At 38.9% G+C, this 20,197-nt stretch overlaps 1 protein-coding gene across 2 annotated transcripts in view; it reads right to left on the bottom strand.

Moving 5' to 3' along the window:
* Positions 1–20,197, bottom strand: part of BANK1 (B cell scaffold protein with ankyrin repeats 1) — a 124,945-nt gene that overhangs the window by 19,464 nt on the left and 85,284 nt on the right. For both annotated transcript variants that reach the window (XM_015862136.3, XM_085547104.1), the window contains exons 8-9: positions 4,282–4,378; positions 2,479–2,763 (exon numbers count right to left, since the gene is read on the bottom strand). In XM_015862136.3, coding sequence (XP_015717622.1) covers positions 2,479–2,763; positions 4,282–4,378 — 382 coding nt within the window. The remainder of the gene's footprint in view (positions 1–2,478; positions 2,764–4,281; positions 4,379–20,197) is intronic.

The raw sequence follows: 20,197 nt of genomic DNA, 5'->3' as shown, positions 1-20,197 counted from the left end.
GATAAGGCCAAGTAAGGAGTCCCTGTGGCTGTTGGCATTTTGGGAAATCACTCTGTTTGCTGCTGCAACTGTAACTTAAGAATGGAAACTTTTCTGGAAAACACTGGGTTTTGTCTTTCCAACCTTTTCAATGTCCCATTTATTCTTGAGGATTTTCTAGAGAGGTACTATAGGGAAAGGTTAAAAAATTAAACAGCTCTGTAAAGGATAAATGAAAAAATCTATGGTAAGACTGCCCAATACTCTGCACCCAAGTGTTCTCCTTGGGTCTCTCCCTACATTTAAGAGTACGTCTAAACAGAACTTGCTGCCCTTTAGCTTTTGTATTTTACAGCTTTAAAAGGAAGTGATAAGTTTTCTCATACCTGGGTTTGTTTGGTTTTATTTGTATTTAAAAGTCTCACAAACTGTAAAGAATGAGGAAGCTGTTAAAGAAACTGCCAATTCCATAGTTGTTCTCACCTTCCTTGTGCTGACCTTATCCTTCCTGTGCAAACAGCAAACCTCTGCAGGGAGCCACCTTTTCTTAGTGTGGTAGTGCACTGTATACATATGTATCTACTCAACTAGGCTGTGGTCACTGCCATAATTTTAAATCCTTTGGCTGCTGTTTAATAATTGCATTATCTGTTTATGGGTTCAGAGAAGCTTAACAATGCCTACAAGCCTGACATGTTTACAAATGAGATGCATCCTTTCAAAACAGCTTGTGATACTAATATATATTAATAAGTATTAATAACATGTATTTTTGCTCTGATATATTAAAAAAAAAAAACAAAAAACATCACAACAAAACAAGTATTACAGCTACCAGATTTAATATGAAAAATATTTTGTTGGCATGCCACTATGAAAGTTCTGTTTCTTTCCCTGTAGGATTTTCTCTTTTAACCCCCACAGAGGGCACTCTCATGCCACTGCCCAAAAAAGACTTCAAAGGAGGGGAGTTGCCTTTTAGGTCTTCCACAGCAATAGCTAAAGAAAGTAGCTGACTAAAAATATGCAGCAGTGACTCACTGGAGCTCTTCTTTGAAAGCATCATCCCAGTTTAGAGGGATCCTGATACCCCCATCCTCACATCCCAAAATGAAATGGAATGAAACCAAGCCCAGCACCTCAGGAAAATTCACAGCATGTCTTAACAGCACGTCTTAACTGAACGAGTCATGCAGATGTGTTTTGAGCTGCACTGGCCTTATCAGAACAGGACTCAGCAAAGGACTCTACGCAGCAGAGAAGCTTTCTCTGCTGGTTGGTATCCATATACAGATATATAGACAGAAACTGGCATTTGGCAGGGAGCAATGCATCACTACTTAATGGTGTAGCCATATAAGAGCTATCCCAAGATAGACATTTATATCAAGCTTGCACTAAAAAAATCCTGTGTGTCAAGCTTGCCCCCTCATTTGTGCACATATTTAGCTACAGCTGAGTATTGCATAGCAAGCAAAATGCATCTGCAGTAGCAATTTTATTCTGTTTCTCTTAGTTTTGCAATCTGAAACATGCTGCATAAAACCAGCTTTTTCCTTCATGGCAGAAAATAGGAGAAAAACCAACTCCAAGCAGGCTATAAACTGAAAAGCTATCTCTGTGTACTTGTCTGAACATCAAAGTCCTTCATTATGGTAATTCAGGATTCTATTAGATCATGCCACAATTAAAAACAGAGTTTGTGCACACACTTACAGGTAGAGTCCACAACAAGGTTTTTTCCTACATGATTTTTAAGGACTACTATTTAAGCTTGAATTCTTTTGCATGCTTATTTTATCCCAATTAAAAAAAAAGAAAAAAGAAGGTAATCACTCCTGAAATAAATGCAAATAGTACTTTCTGCTTCTCATACTTGAATAACCTACAGCTAAACATCTTTGATTTTTACTATCTGATGATAGTAAATCATCAAAAATGGGCTGAAATATTAAAAAAAATAAGAAGAGAGCCAAAGCATTTCATTAAAAGTCAAATTTTCTCCCTCTCTTTTCTGCTTGTAACACAGTATAGTGTTAGATTTCTCAGCACAACATCGGCTAAAATCAAGTAGAGTGCTGTGTTACCTCATTCTCTCATTTCCACATTCTATCTGTGAAATCACAAACCTCATTCAGTCAAGACAGCATTTCATATTTTTAATGTAAATACGTCTTAAAAATTAAGAAAAAATACAAGTTCAGTGTTTCATCTCAGAAGTCTATTGTAAATCCAGTATCTTGTGTTATTTAGTACCTTTCTGAGATGTGCAGAGTGAGGAAAAGTTGAAACCTGAACCCAGCACTACAGTAGCAGCTGACCTACCTGGTCACAAAGACCTTGATGCAGCAAATTTCATAGGCATGTTCGTGTTGAGGAATTAGGGTTATGCTGCCTAACTGCTACTATTAGAAGTGATTTTATGCAGTCTCTACAGCAACACTTAATGTGTTTGCACTCATGTTTGTAGCTGTGGTTACTTTCCTGCCAAGATCGTACCTTGTGACAAATGGTGCAGCTCATCCTGTCTCAGGGTGCCAGGCAGCTTTCGAGGAGGAGGTGGGGGTGGTTTCTTGTAGAAGAAGCATTCTCTGCTGTTTACTTCATAATCACAGTCAGGTATGCTGGCATACAAACTGTCAGGACTGTTGACAAAGGTGTAGGAATCTTCCTCCTCAGTTTCCTCTCCACTGTCTTCTACATCACCTTTCTCTTCCTTATCCACCCCAGCTTCTTGTTGACATTTTGATCTGATTCCATGTTGATCTCCTGGGTTCTGCTCAACTTGTAATGTTAAAGAATGCATTATTTCATTTAACATTTGCTGTCTTGAAACATTTTCTGTTCCAAGGATTCCCACAGAAGCAACACAATGGCTAATAAAACTTTTATGAACTAATGCAGCAGAAATACTGTCAAATACATACTGCCAGTGATCAGCTTTTAAAATATTTACCAAATCAACAGTGGAAGTTTTTATTATATCTTGCTACTCTGGTGCATAACACCTTTGTGCACGCAGTATGCTAAACTTTTCTGGAGCTGCTGTCAGAATGAGATCACACACAATTACCTTGCCTCCAAAATATGTATTACTTGATTTTCAGTGCAGCACGGTGCACTGCTTAGGAAAACACATTACACAGTTGTGTAAGCTATGGCTTCGTTTTACTACAATGGATTTTGGATGCTTATTTCTATCTCTGTAAAAGGAAACAAACACTGTCCTTGGAGACGTGGCTGTACTTCCATAGAAATTTTGTGGGGCTTCTAGGTTTTCAAGGGGCTATGGACCCCAGCTTTGTGAAAGGATGAACTTTCAACACTACGTACAGCATCAAGGTTTGGGTAGCCCATCTCAGTGGCATAAAGTAAACTATACGGGCCTGTCAGCAGAATTACACTCAATACAGAACTGGTAATACAGAGCCCTTTCCACTCTGAGTTACCACTTGGGAAGGTCTTTATTTCATCACTGATTAAAGTGGGAGATTAGTGCACGTAGTTGACTAACATGGCCAGCTGCTACAATTTACATCTTTTTTCTCTGTGTGTCCACTCTCAGGTGCTCCCATATACAGAGGAAACATGATAGAGGCAGTAGATATATATCAGGGCTAACAGATTACTAACCCACATTTTATTGTCGATGCCTAGACATGCCAAAACAGCAGGCTTAAACACAGCAAATTTATATACAGAATATGAGACAGTTGGAAAGATAAAATTGCCAACAAACAGATAAGACAAAAACAAGATGAAGTTTAGCTTCATAAATCCACAATACTGCAAAAATATATTTAACTACAAGAAACTGTCATCAGTAAATGCAAACAAACAACTCTGCATTTTTCCAGGGGAATACATATCATCACACAGATTAGCAACAAACCATAATCAGTCTGTATTTAGGCGTAAGAAGATCAAGATGCAAAATACCTACTACCTGTGTCTCCACACAGGAGTTGCCCACACCCGTAGACAGTGTCTTCTCTTACATAAAGGTTCTCCAAGAACCTGGAGAATTCAGCTGTTTTCCAGATGTGAAGCAAAGACCAGAAATTTGCAGAATTTACCAGGAACGCTGACTGCACTGTGATTGTCTCACTGAGTGATGATTTTGTCATTACTACTGAATCCCTTGCCTGCCTTCCGCCATCTCTTAGGACATCTGTCCTCCCCAGAAGTAGGAATAACATGGAAATTACAAGTATTAAAATAATACAGCCCCTGTGAACCTATATCCCACCCAATGTAGCACATGATTTGCTCCGAAGAAAGATGTCTCACAACATGACTTACTCATGGCTGGTCGAGCTTCCATGCCTCCCATAATGACATAAGCATCCTCATATTCCTCTTCTTCTTCGTGGCTGGGGAAGTCATCTGTTGTTTTAATCTACAAATCCAAACAGAGTAGGGTATATATTTTTAAACAATATCATTAAACAAAGCCATATAAGGTCAATGAAAAAAAACACTATTCTGAGAGAAGCAGCCATATTTTCTTCTTTTGGTTCTGCCAAAAAATCTTCAGTGTTTTACTAGGGTAAACAGGAAACCAAAACATAATGCATTTATAACTGATGCAGTAGTACAGGTACCTAGTACAGTCAGAAAGAATATGTGTATTTGGGTACACATAAAGGACATGAGGTACTGCCATGAAGCAATACCCAAGAAAGGATTCAAGCTAAATCATCTCTGCTCAGCCATCCAGACAGTTCTCAGCTTTATTCCAAACTCCAAAGCACCCATTGGTAATGAGAGAGATCAGTAGCAGAAAAACAGAAAGTCTATAGGACATTACTGAATAGCTAGAGGGTGCACAGAGTACAAGAAATCTCTGGAGAGCTCATTACAAACAGCTCCTGAATCCTAATGGTTGGTACCAAAAGCCACATATACATTGAAAAACCAGAAACAGAACTGTAAAGCGTGTTAGCATTTTCAGCTCAACACCCAAATGAGGCAAAGCACTGCTTCTTTTTCCTCTAGAAAGCTATTATATTCAAAATTTGGCTCAAGAGGGTCGGATCAATTGGTTCTCTTAAATGTTATCACTGTAGTTCTTCCAGTAGAAGAGGTAGAAACTTGGACACATCCATAGCCACTAAGAGCAGACTGACTCATAATGCAACCACAGACACTTCTGTTGTCTTAAACTTACAAAACACACGTGTTAAGTGCTGATTTTCAGGAAAAAAAATGGAGTCATAAAAGATCACTGTTGTTTCTTGTTTTTTTTTTTTTCAAGGAACTCAGCAGGACATCGATTCCTGTGAGGATATAGTACAGAACTATCCTGCACAAGCCCAATCAAGACCTCAAGAATGCCTTCTTCCCTGCTGCTCTGTTACGCAGGCATCTCATGAATGTGAGTCTTCCAGCAATGCATCCATCAGACAATGCATCAGATGCCTCCCATGTTTGCTTTTTTTTTTCCTCCTCTAAGGATATTGCCTAGCTCTTCACTAAGTTATATCTGCTCCCAGCACTAAAATATTAATCTTTGTCTTTTGTGCCCAAATGGAGAGCCCATTCTATCATTCATTGTTCAGCTGGTTCCCCTATCTTTCACAGAAATAGGATATCTCCAAGTGCCCTGAGGTTAGCTGCATGTACTTAAATGTAACCATTCAACTGGGAAGAAAACAGGTCTTCTGCTGTACTTCTTGTGTGACACAGATATCTCTGCAGGAGAAATCAAGGAAGCAGAGCTCTAGATGTAATCACTCCCACTATTATAGTAGAGGACTGTTTCAGAAAAATTCTTTCAAGGTGTTCATTTTTGTGAACAAGAAACATGCACACACACACACACATATATATGTAGTAGAAAGAGGTCAAAAGGGAAACAGAATGGAGCCATAAAAATAAACCTCGTTAATTTTGGTGAGTAACAGTAGAGGAAACAACTGTTTATTCCTCGTTTTCTTATTACTCATATGTATTTCTCAGCTGAAAGGAACCTGGGAACTCACAGATAGCCAACAGAATAGATATGCTTAATATGCATCTTTTAAATCTGAATTTTTTGGAGGACTGAAGGACAGTTTAGCAGCTTCTCTGATAATGCTGAATCTTAGAAAAGCCAGGATGACAATCAGAAGTTTACACACTTATTACACTTCCTAAAGGAGATACAAAAAAGATGAATAGACAGAGATTCTTTAACAGGACTCATACCACTTCATGTATAATGATTATGTATAATATATGAATTAATTAAAAACCTCCTGCAACACAATGTCTAGAAATGCTGTGCAGATGAAAATGGGGCAACAGGAGCAAAGGCAGTGAATATCCTTCTGTCCTTCCTTGTTTCAGGATGGGAAGTTCAGTCACACCATGGCTGAACTTCCAAATGTTTTTATGCCACCCTGAACGATCACATTTCTTTCAGGACTGGATATGCGCTTTGTCACAGACTTTGAATGCAACAGCTCAGCCAGTGTGATGTTCCTACAGTAGAATTTAGGGTATGGTACACAATATCCATGCAGACATGAACTTTGAAGTCTTTTGAGACTGTCTGAAAATAGCTCTTTGGTGTACACTAGGATTTCTTACAGGTTTCAAGCAACAATCAGGAGGAAGAGCTTGCTTTAACAGAAACCTGTATTATGGAAAAGTTGGAAAAACGCTGTTGTTGTCCGTACAGATCTGTCAATGAAGGACAACCACAAAGGGCAAGTGTGAGTCAGCAAGTGAAATTTGCTTACTTCAAGATGCAACAAGAATACTGAAAGTGCTCTGACAGACTGATGATATTCTAAGTCCTAAGATTAAAATTAAAAAGTAAGTATTTAGCTTTATTTCAGCTACATATTTTAACTGTTTTGATTAAGCTTCCTGTTGAGCTAAAGGCTGTCAAGAAAGGGCCAAATTCTTGAACAGCTCCAAAGCTGTCCCACTTATGCAAAGCCTGAATAGATTGCAGTTATTTATTTTGGAAAGCCATTAGCACAAGTTGCCAAACAGTGGTTACAGCTGTCAGTCCATACAAGCTTCCTAAAGAGGTTGTAAGGGAACACAAAGCCCAGATGCAAGCAAAGCAGTGCTTTTAAAATGACCTGCTGCTATACATGTGGTTACATGAATGCCTACATATTTCAGGTCGGTACATCTAAAAGTAGCAGTCTTCATTTTCTCTAATCATCACTATTGATGAAAACCAAGGGAACGTGGGCCCATTTGCAGTTGCATTTTTCTTCTTCACTACTGACTCGAGTAAACCTGGAAGTAAATGTGAGTTTGGAACACTTCAAAACTTCGCGGAATTGGATAAGGGTATGGCCAGCCATAAATCACCTTTTTGGATTGCGGAGCTGGGAAGAATTTGAAAAATCTTTCTATTATCTAAATTGCTAATGGAGTACTGAACAGTAGAGGAAAAAGGACAATCTCTTATGCAACTCTGATCAATATGCCTTTCCATTCTGACAATGAATTGCTGAAAAACAGCCTTATGCAAACATTTCACATTACCTGTGATTTCTCTTGCTAGCTGCATTTCATTTTGCACTTAAGTTTTCTCCTAATGACCTTTAGTGCCTCTGCTACACTTCTGAGCTTACCCTCAGTTATCTGATAGAGTTTCCACTTTCTTTACACTTCTTTCTCCTATTTGAGTTGGTCTCCTGCTACACTTCAAATCTTTCCTACATGACAAAGCAAATTTTCACTCCTTTGAAATCTACTGCTATTATTTCACATTCTCATCGTAAGAACCTTGTATATGCAAACATATCCTAGACCACTCTCATGATTTTTATCTTCTGCCTGGACATCCTCAATGAGTATTTTCTGCTTGGGTTCAAAGAAAAGAATCCTGTAACTATTTCCTTCCCCTAAACTACCAAATCTCAACAAAACATTTACAAACGTGTTGGATAATGCCTCCTGCTGTATTTATTTCCAAACTAGTGTTAAAAATAATCCTTACTACAGCTAAGTGATGTTTTTTGGTAGCTGCACAAGTTAGCTGCTCACTTAGTCCTCCAGTCTGCCAGTCTCTGCAGTGTACAGTCTAAGACACTAACAGTCAGCTTTTCCACTTTGGTTGTCCCTGGGGATGCCCAACAAGTCTATCAGAATCTCTCTGTGATCTGGACCTCGGAGCAAGACTACGCGCTGCTGGTATACAAGCAGCATTTTTTGTCATTTCCCTTTGGCTTCATTTCTCTAAATGAAATAGCAGATAAACTTGTGCCTTTCCAGTTTGTTAACACATACCCGTCACTACAGATGAGTATTTGCAGTTCTGGAAAAGGGAGACAGCATAAGCAACCTAAGTCTCTATTTCTGAGAAAAACAAATTCTAATATGATCAAGTAAAGTTCTCTACTCCCACAGAAAGGAATGGTTTTCATCTACTCTACGCCTCTATAGTGTGAGGTGGAATATCTTACATAGATAAGTTGCAGAGGAAACTATGAATCTATTTTCCTAATTAAGAGTTCTTTTAAATACCTTTTCCATGTGACTTTCTGATCTAATTGAAACCTTATTGATCTCTTCACAAATGGTATCCACAGTAAACCAGATCCATAGAAAAAGCCCAGCAAGTCTTTCCACAAAATTTACTTTCATGAGTGCTAACCCAGACTGCAAAGACACAGAAACATATCCAAAATGCCGCCATGTTATATTCTGTGTCCTACGTTGGCTTTTCTGATCTCAGGAGCACAACTATGTTTTCTTAAATGATCCCAGCAGTTTGTGTTTCATTACTGAATCATTTGTTGGTTTTGACTAAGGGGTTTATTTGAAAACTCAGTTTACTTTTTTATCTAATGTTAAAGTATAGTCATAATATATTTCTCACCCCTATGTTGCATCCAAGTGCCTTCTACACAGCCAACTTTGTCTGCATTTTAATGTTAGCTGTTTTTGGATGGGTGACACATTCACATTTCATTTAGAAAGGACTAAATTCTGCAAAAGGAGGATTAGATTCCAATTAAGTCCTAGTAGAATTATAATTTTAAGGATAACTTTATGAAAGATTTCAGAGTAGTTTCTGATGGTCAAGACTGTTGATAAAAGAAGACGAACATATCTTCCAGTGAGAGTATAATACTGGGATCAGTGTGGAGAGCCCTTCCCAAAGACAGGGCTATCCTGGTCTATGTGAACGAGATGGCCAATTCCGTGTCAGCTGCTGCCAGAATTCAGCAGGAACAATAAAACACTGTTTTCCTCTGCTACCAGGCATTTGGTGACATACCTGGGAGCTTATTTATTTCCATAGGAGCTATCACTGTTGCTCTGGAGGCTTTAATAAACAGAGGGCTTCAGTGCATTTCCAGATGATGCAAATACGGATCTGTTAGGCAGAAACTGCAGAGGTGGGAATTGTGTGCATCTTTAGGAAGGCCACAACCACTGCTACAGCATTCTCTCACTGGAAATGAAAGGGGAGTAAAATGGATGGAAATAGGCTAACTCCTCTCAGAACTTCAAGAACGAAGAAACTGCTTTCTTCAGCTGGATATTTCTTCAATTTCTCTGTCATGGACTTAACAGACTTGTTTTTATAATTGTATTATTTCTTTTAGGATGGAGAAGCTGGAAAGAAACATAGCAGCTGGACATTTCCCCAGGTCTGGCTGATATGCTTGTTACACACCTCAGGCCTGCCAGCCCCATCTGCTTAGCACCCAGCAGCAAGTGAAGTAGAAAGGACCATAACCACATTGCCATTTGGCAGCCATATACAAAGCTATTGCTCCTGCTCTCTCTCTTGGCACACTCCAACCAAGACAATGCCCTCTGTCACGGGTCTGCCACAATTTTCCAGAATGCCAAGATAAGAACCAGATACACTCTAGCAGATCTTTTTCATTTGCACTCTCAATGCTTTCTGAAACATAAGCAGACAGTTTGGAAAACTCTTTCATTCAGTTCCACCTGTACTTCTGAGCTACAACCTAGAGACCAACTACTCTGATTATAAAAATTTTCTGACTCTCGAGTTTGCATATTACTCACATATTCTACAATGTTAAATATTCATCAAAGCATTGGGAGTGTTTAAGTATTTATTGCTTCTTCTCAGGGCCCTGTATGAGCACCTGGAGTAAGGAATGAAGAAACCATCTTCATAAAATTGATTGCATGCATCAGGACAGAACCAATGCTGCTGTTCATTATCTTTATTAATGTTAAACACTTGTACTACTCTATTACTTTGCTTGATAACTCAAGCTTGAAAAAAAATCCAGATGATGAGACAATGCAGATTTCTCTAAAGCATAAGCTTGGCGAAACTCATTCAATACAGTCACAATCAAAGACAGAAAAGAACAAATCCACTTGGGAATAATCTGGTTTCAAAGCCCTAGTTCTGCCAGGCAGGTGGGAAGAAAGGGGGTGGAGAGCAGTTTTGCTGCACATGTTCTGCCATCAAATGCTGAAACAGAGCGTGGTTTTACAGCAGTGTGGGCTAAGAAGCCTGGGGACTGGATCTAAACTTTGAAACTCTTGAACTTGACCTTCTGCTCTCAACAAGACTTATCTTAGAAAAAGACAAGAACAGCAGCATTGTCCTGGCAGCCCAAAAGGTTGCTTTCTCCTGCTTGCTCCCTAACTGCTGGAACGAGCTGCTCGGCAGCAATGAACCCAGCCCTCCCAAGGAGTGTGACTGAGCCATCTCTGATGCACTCAGTGCTGCTGTGCACAAGGAGGCCCTCAGCTCCCTTTCCCGTATCACCAGAGATGCAGGAGCAGGCATGCCCCAGTGCTTCTGTGCTGCTCTCACGCACCTCAGGCTGTGCTCAGGACATCACAGAAAACGCAGCAGTGTTGACACCTCCTAAATATGACCCCCATCCTCAGCAGCAGAGACAATTTTCTTTCAAAGGTGTTTTCCTGTTGCTGCAGCACCATCTATCCCTGAGCACAGATTTGTCTTTTTAAGTCATGCCTGTGTATAATTTATTTATCTGTATGGATTTCAGTTTCACTGGCCAGTTTCCTGCTCTACTCAGTTCACACTCACAGTAGTACCACAATCTAATGGACCACCATATTTAACATATTCCTAAAAAAATAAAAAAAATAAAAACAACACCAACCCTATACTAATTTAGGCAGAACATAAAGTATGACAACAGAATGACAGTGAAAATAATGTTGTGATATTCAAAGCAATTAGTAAAATTCCTTCTGCATACAATTTGCCAGAAGTTCCAACAGCTACTGTATCTTCTCCAATACTAAAAGATAATGAAGTGTTAGAGCCTCACACCAATGTTCTTGAGGCGTATTAAGGCACACAGCTGTCAAAGATGCACGATGATACAGAATAAAAGAAATGAGACATGCAGCAGTTCACTGCCAGAATGTAATGATTTTGGGATCAGGTTGAAGTAAAAACATGACTCAGATGATCTGCAGCCTATTAAAAAAATAAACAAAACTAAAACATCAATGGATACCCAACTTCTGGTTCAGCTGTTTTAACATGAGCAAAATAATTGCATCATTTGAAATAATCTATTATAATCTTATGTAATAACCTTTTGGGCTCTTGTACTAAACCGTTTCATTTGCATGTCTGCCTGTAACTTTATCACAAGCAGATCTACCGCACCGCGTATCAGCTAGCTAAAATTCCTGAGTTGATCCTTATTTGCATCTTTATTTCATCTAACTTCACACTTACTCCGTATGCCTGTCTATCAATCTTTCTGAAACTTCAGAAACTGAATTTCTGGAAAAAAAAAAAAAAAAAAAAAAAAAGCTCTGCCTTCAAACCATTTCATCACCATAGAGGAGCAATCAATAAGCACCACCATCACCACCACCGAGCTAAGTAAAAGTGCAGTGTGTATATCTGTAACTGCTTATCTCACAGCATCACACAGAATTGTAGGGGTTGGAAGGGACCTCTAGAGATCATCGAGTCCAACCCCCCTGTCAAAGCAGGTTCCCTATACCACATTGCACATGTAGGCATCCAGTCGGGTCTTGAATATCTCCAGAGAAGGAGACTCCACAACCCCCCTGGGCAGACTGTTCCAGTGAATGTGTGTGAACACATCTCCGTGTGTTTTAAGTGTCCATTTACTTTACAGAGCCTTCAAGAGCACAGCTTTGAAAGAAAAACATTACTGCAGACGGGGAAAGAAATAAAGGGGGGTGGGAGGGTGGATTTTAATCACTGTACTTCATTTACTGCTTTATACAAAAATGCTTTTCTCAACCAAACCACCGCATTCTCCACTGAAGAACTTGTGCCCACTTTCTCCTTTCTAAGCATTCTGTTGTTCTCTAACTACTGAATACCAAGGAATTTTTTTTCTTCTGAGCATTCAAAAATAAAATTCCTCCTCAGACTCATTTTAGCTCATTTCTCCTTTAACAACAATTCTTGTTCCTTCACTTTTCACACACCCACACGACTCTCTGAAAGACTTTCAAATCTCATCAAGTACTGATTTTGCTGAACAAAATATCCACTGCCATTTGACAGGCTGTGTAATCACTGCAAGCTCCACAAAAGCACCCCCATCTCACCAACAGGTTAGTTTTTCAATCTAGCAGAATACATTTCTTTTTTCCTGCTTTTCTTAATTATTTTTTCTGGGCCAAATAATAACCATTCTCCAGAGAGTTTCTCTTTCATGTGATGACAGCTATTCTGTTTGAACTTTCAGAGTAGTTACTAAATTACTCCTCCCCCAGCAGACTATGGGGTAGCAGAGAGGAGGTGGAAGGCTCATTAAGTACAATGGATTGTGTAGGCTGCGAGAAAAAGAACCCTTTCCATAAGGATTCCCCACAGGAATCTGAATATTATGTGTAAGTATAGATGCACTGGGCCTGGCTAGGATGCAGTTAACTCTCTTCATAGTATAGTGCTGTGTTTTAGATTTGTTTTGGATAATGTCATGCTCACCAATAAAAATAGGGGGAAGAAGAAGAGGGTGGGCTTTCTAGCTTGCAAGGTGGATGCTGTTTGGAGACTGGCTGGGCTTCAGACTGCCTGTGGGAGGTGGTGAACGACTCCCTTTTCTTTGCTTGTATTTTTTTCCCCTCTTTCCTTCACCTACTAAACTTGCATGCATCTTGATTTATGAGTTTTCTCGCATTTGCTCTTTCTGCTCTTTCTCTCATCCCACTACAGGCAGGGCAGAGGTGTGTGAGTGAGTGGCTGTGTGGGCACTTAGCTGCTGGCTACAGTCAACCCACCACATCAGACAAGTATAACCCTCTAAAATGGGACATGTATGGCACAACCTTCATTTCTAAAGCCTTTCAGGCTATGTCAGTATCAGTAGCAGCCACCACACAATGAATGCTTCCTTCTGTCAGCTTAGGGCAGTTCTCCAGAAGCTGCTGTCCAGCTAAACACAACCCTGGCACAGTCTCATCTGGGCCCCTCACACCTCCACAACTCACACCTGTGATGGAACCAAAAACGCTCTATTTGCTCTAGAGGTTCCTCAGCTAAAGAGAAAGTCAATTGCAGTGCCTGAATGACAGGGAATAAGAGAAGAGTTTATTCCTTATTTACTTATTCCTGTATTCATCTAGATTGTGCACACTCAGAATTATTATCTGCAAAGGAAGAAAAAGGTCATTGGCTCTGAAGAGCTCTTTGATTCTCTTATTCAACAGTAATATGAAAATATGAGAATTTTGGCTTTGTAAAGCATGATTATTTTTTAGATGACCACAATATCAACGAGGGCTACAAAAATCAGCAGGGATACAGTAGCTTAACAATGGTATTTGAGATGGAAACCAGACAGTGGAAGAGCAAGACCTGCAGAAAAGTTAATGTTAGCACAACTGAAGAGCTTATGCTTAAAAAGGAAGTTTTGTAAGGTTTTGGACCAGCGACTATTTAGAAGGCAAGGACAAGGACAGGGAAGGCCCTGAGCAAATAAACCAAGTGTACGTCCCATGGGTCTTCCAACCCCTTCCACTGAAATGAAAATGAACACAGTTTGATGGAGAAGAGTATACAGTATTTCAAGATGGTGCCTTTCAAAGCCCTGTGCTCATGATTACTTAAAAGCATCTTATTTACAGGAGTCAAATGCAGTTGTGCCTATGCTACTATCAGAACATCTATGATTTATCTAGCTCTACAGCAACAGTAAATTATTCCCCATATTCTGCTTTGTATTCTAAATACACAATGCACAGTGTTGCTCGACAGCGTTAAGCAGATGATGTACTTTATATCAAAAGAATTACATTTTGGAGGCTGATAAAGTCACAGTACAGCTTGTGTTCTGCATTCAAGTAACAGGATATTCTAAGCTCTCTGATGGCTTCTGAGATTTAGCTCTTTCCTCTTGATCCTGCTGTGTTCCTGGAAATCTTTCTTCTTTCATAGAAACCAGCAGGAGTTTTGCTCTGTCTAGCCAACCCTATTTTTAGAATTGAATTTAAGAGGAGTGGGATAAAGAGCCTACATCTGAGAAATGCCATGGTATTTCTAGAATAAGTTACACATACATGTGCTATCAATAGTCAGAGTTTTCAGATACAGACATTTATATTCAGGTTACAAAAATCACCTTTACATTCCCAAACTACAGCTCAGAGAGGGTGAGAAGACCAGTTGAAGTAGCAGTTATTAACTGTACTGCACTCAACTGTATCAATTAAAAGGCTACTGCTTTCAAGCTGTGTATACACACACCAGCAAAAATTATTTACCGAAGCATTTATTCTTTGGTGAAAATATTGGTACAGCATGTGCCAAAATTAAGACACTTCATGAGAAACAAAAGCAGGAAACAAGGTAAAACACAGTTCCCCCTTTGAAAAACATACCATGTAAATCAGATCTGTAGTTAATCAGACATATTATTAGCCTCAGGAGAACTTTGTTTTCAAAGGCCAACCAAGGTCCTCTCTTAGTCTGTGTAATGCTGAATAGATTCAAACTTGGTGCATATTCTTTTTGGCTTTCAGATACAAATATTAGAAAATTGTTGCTGATGACTGTTGTCAATTGTTTTAGTTCAGGTACATCACACATAAACTGAAGGACAGTGACTGTAGTCAAAGCAATAAAGAGCTAAACAAGAAACAGGCTCCACTACACACTTATCTCCTTTTGCAAAATGCAGATCACAATTTACTAACTCTATACAAGCAAGTTTTAAGCCAAAGGAGGCAAAAAATCCAGTCTAACTCAGGTTAGCTTTGCACAGGTATGCAAACAATATGAAGTTCATCTTCATGGCTTTTTTTCCTCAAAGATGACACTGGCAACTTAACAAAACAAATTTATTTTTAACTGATTTGCTGCTAGAAGCAGGAGTAACATTGTGTTTCATTTAAGTGTTTCTAGAGAGAGAAACTCCTGATGTTAGATCAAAAGTTACACCCTATGGTGCATCAGTTCACCAGAAATAGGACTGAAAGAAGTGGGTCAGTTTGTCCTGGTCTTGTATGCTATTTCCCTCTGCCTGCGCCCATATCTTAAGGAATGCATCTATCTGTTTCTGCTCTATGAACAGCCACAAAACAGTGTGCAGCCACTTCTCACAGAGCAAATAAATGTGACCTGTACCAGGGGGCCAGTTGAACTTTGACTCTCATGACCTCTTGTAATATATATATAGTGATGCATTGTTTCTCTTGTTCCTGTCTGCCAACAATTGTAATGCTACTTTCCATATAGAACCCATTAGCATTTAAATACACCTGTTACATGCATCATTACATGCCCTTTGAATTTCGTGTGAGCAAATAAGGGTTGAACAGCCTAATGTGTTGAATTATCTGATACATACCATAAAATCTGCCATTGCTTAAGAAAGGGTAAACACACAGGACTGTTTCACGTGAATGTAAAACAAATGCAGCCTCTGACTGATGGCTGAAATAAATGCTGCTGGTAGGGAGCAACTGGTTACCTGCTTAAAAGTTATAAAAAATTACTTTTAATGGCATGATGTGCATTGAGGCCTATTCTGCTTTTAGAGGGCAAGAGAGACATAAAGACAAAGTGTAACTTTAAATGGTGATATATATTTTTTTCTATTAAAAAAATCCAATACTACCTTTTCATTTAAGGGGGGAACCTATCAAATGAGCAATCAGCCTTCTTTTATGCTAATGACATCAGTACTAGAAAATGCTTAGCAAGCACAGCTCACAAAAAAATGTATTTGACAGTCATTTTAAAGGCAGCTGTTACTAGATTAGAACTTGGTATGAATATGGATCTCAAACACAACACTTTTGGGGAGCACTTTCAGTTCTCAAGGCCAGAAAGAATGAGTAAAGAACAAAATAAAAGCAAAGGAGGACAGAGCCTAGGAAGAGAAAGAAAAAAGAGAACTCAACTTACATCTGATGCTCAGCATTTTGCTTCCTACAGCATCGTGTTCTTATTTAATAGCAGTACTCTTAAGACTGCTGCAATTAGCTTTGCTGTCACTTATATTTTTCTAATTCAGTCAGGATAGAGAAGCTCAGTTACTCAGCTTTTAATTCAGAGCAGTGGGCCAAATTTTTCATTTGGCAGATATACCTGCTGCATTAGAGTAAAACAACATGCTAATGAACCTGATATGCAATACATTAGTTGATTGTTTTTTTTCCCCCACTCCCATCTCTTTCCCAGACACCTTGCAGCCACTACTGTCAATAATACAAGACTATACGACAGAAGAGCAGTATGAGCAAATAGAGATACTGGAGTTAAGAGCAACTGGATTCCACATTTTCACCTTAGTTGTTTTTTAAGGGAATTTTGTTTTTTTCCTAACAGGATATGCAGTTTTAGGTTTGTTCATTTGTTTTTAAAATGAAATGTTTCCCACCTCAGAATTTCGGAACCTAGAGATTTATAAAATGCACCCATAAAAATTGCTCCACAAGTTCCAGGCAAATGGACTCACTCTACCACATCTTCCAGCTATCACCTCAAAGTCGGTCATTACAGAAGGCCTCCTATTAGACATGGCAACCCTGGCAAGGCAACAATAATCAAGCAAGGCAGAAATGGTACTGTATCGACTGTTCCCCACAGTAATCTAGTATTGCTTTTCACTGGACTACTGAATGTCTTTGCCTAGGCTCCTTGTTTCTCTGTCACAGTATGAATTCCCCTTTCATGAAAATCTAATGCTGTGTATAAAGTCTGACACACGATTCCTGCAATGGGCTGCTTTTGCCATTCACGTTTCACTGAACAAAATCACAATATGTACAACTTCACACAGCAGCACATACTGAAAAAGTTTAGAAGTGGGATTTATTGCAGAGGTTGGAAGCTATTTTCAAATAATCTTTAAACTGAAGAGAGGTTACTTACTGTCACATCAGACAGCTGTGAACACTGAGACAGAACTCTGCTGATGAAACAGGAATGGGTGAAAAAGTAACCTTAACATTCAATACATTTTTAAATTCAAAAGCTTTAAAAGTAACCATTAAGAAAAGACTGGTGTAGAGAAGATGAAGAACATCATAACCTAATTGTAATTTCTACCTACTGTACTTGAAAAGTTAATCTCCCCACGGCTACCAGACAAACCAATGTGCTGTTGAGTGCTGTTGAGTGCTGAAGAACCCCCAAATAAAAAAAAAAAAAGGCCCTAAACACACCCAGGGCAAGAGATACATGACCAATATTAAAAATATTCAAATGCACCAAGTCTTAGCATTCTGCACAATTTCTAGCCTCAGTATGTAGGTAGATAGGGTAGACTGATAAAAGAGCTAGAGGTTAACAGATCAACAAGGAAATTGGGGTTCAAGACATGAATTCATCAATGTTGTGGAGCACCGGGCTCTAGCTATATCACTGGAAACTTGCACAGGAAAAGACACCACCAGAGCTTAGGTCAGTATGGCAGACACACACACAGCTTCACCACTTGGCTGTGCCTGCAGTTCAGTGTCCTGCAGGTTACGTGCTGTCAATGTCTCCTACCTGCGTAGTTACAGGCTATTGCATTCATATTTAGGAACTCAAGTTAAATAAATGAACAGTTCACTGGTACTAAGATGACCCCAACTGATTTCATTATTTCTTCTCATCTGATTCAGATGAGACGGCTTCCATTCAGCATAGCAGATTCTGCAGTCATGGAAGCACCTTGTGTAACTGACATGATGAAAATACCAAAGGAATACGAGCAGTACCTACATTTTCCAGCAAAAAGGTAGACAAGTAAAGTTTTGACACTTCACTAAAAACATTTCACTAATGATGATGGTGGTTTAGCACATCAGGAAGGAAAGGTAAAATAACTGAAACACAAGCACATTATCTTGCTCTTGCTTTTCTTCCTAAGATCTGCCCGAGATTGATAACCCCCACATACACTGCCAGAAAGCAAATCTTGAAACTGGAGTCATAGCTGAGAGGATGCAGACCTCACATCTTTTTTCCTTCCCATACAAGGATAAAGAAGAAAGAAGTAAAAGAAAGAACCATACCTCTTTCCCATGAAGTTCAGCTGCACAGTTTTGGAAACCACAGGGTCCTCTGTGCCCTAGATTTGTCTTTCAAATGAGTGAGCAGAGAAGAGGCAATAAAAAGCTTAAGGGAAGGCAGAAAGAACAGATAAACACACACTACTAAACTTTCCCTCTAAAATCAACTGATTAAATACAAGAGACTGAACAGAGGTTTCATAATTTAGCACTCTTCCAGTGTAGAAACTCAGTGAGGTTATTTATTGACTCAATTAAAATTTTAATAGATGAATGATAACCTTATTTCTATGACAAAACATAAATGTTTCTAAGGGAAGGAAGGCTTAGTACTTGAAGTACTAAGCTAAAGTACTAAACTACTAAATTACCTAAAGATGCTTTTACAAATATAAATCCATGCAAAATAGAGCTTTGAAAAATCCCTAGGTACAAGCACAGAAGGGGCTCCTTCAGAGAATCTTGCACCTCCAACCAGCTTAAAGAACTTGACTTTGCAGTCCTCAATGCAGGAGTGTGCAACCTAAGCTACCAGCCAGACACCTTGCCATGCAAACTTCAAGCCCAAACTTTGCACATAGCAGATTAAAACTCAAGCAAGTAATGAAGAGAAAATTATTAAGATCAACAATGAGAAATTTTATGGAATGAGCTCTCTCTCTTCTCATGTTTAATACTTTGTAGGTCTCCCATCTAAACAACATATCAGAAAACCAGGCATCAGACTAGATTTTCATGCAGTGTCCTATGCAGCCAGTTAAGAAAGACTGGTCAAAGAAATTATATTTACACACCTTTTGTTTCACAAAGCAGCTATAAAGAGTGCCAATCTCAGGAATGCACTATGTTTTTCATTGTAGCTTTCTGTCAAATTAATCCACATGAGCACAGGTATCATAGTCCATAATACTGTTCTTCTTGAGACGTACTCTGAAATAACATGCTGTGTGTTCTAAAGCAGTATAATTGCAGCAGTTCATCTAAGTCAGCACATCTAGTGGAAAACCCGAGTCACCCCCAAATCTCTGCATGCTATGTATGCAAACAGGCTTTTACTGAATTACAAGACAGAAACTAATCTAGCAGCCTAATTCTTTTCTATTTACAGTAGTAAATGTGTCATAGTTATTAACTGTTGCAACATTAAAGTGCAGAACTCAATACTTTAAAAGCACACACCACAAAATTTCAGTACAGGTAATCTATGCACATGCACTTAAAAGCAAAAAAACAAAAACAAAAACCCACCTTGTCAAGAATGCTTTTAACTTTGCATTTGTAAAGAAACGGGGAAAACCTCGCATTTTGAAATGCTGTGCCATTTTCTTTTAACTAAAATTTCCTGAACACAAAACGCTACCACTTTGAGGTCAGAATAATTGCTATGGAAAGATATGGAAGCGTTTGAACAGAAATGGGAAAAAAATCTTCATTCTCACTGAAAAGCAAAGTGTTATATATCCATCGAGGAGGTTAAGCAGAGAGAGGTTTGAAATGATGGTCTTATACTCGATCACCATCCCCCTAACAACGCTGCCACTTGAGCAGAACACTTGGCCTACATGGAATGACTTTCCAGATCTAAAATTAATAAAGCATGAAGTACTGTCATCTTTGACTCCTCTTTTGGCAAAAGATATGACTCTCATAACAAAAATCTAGAAAATAAGTTAATGTTCTTCACACGACAAGAGGGTTTTGTATGTACATGCACTATTTATGAAACCACTTATGATTTGTGGCTTAGGTGAATAGTTGTTAGATTACAAGCAGTACTTCACAAATGTAGCAATTT

This window comes from Coturnix japonica, chromosome 4 (assembly GCF_054131305.1).
Source record: "Coturnix japonica strain WE chromosome 4, WE-NBRP24, whole genome shotgun sequence".
In the NCBI taxonomy this organism is placed as follows: Eukaryota; Metazoa; Chordata; class Aves; order Galliformes; family Phasianidae; genus Coturnix; species Coturnix japonica.
This window is presented reverse-complemented; position numbering and strand designations above follow the sequence as displayed.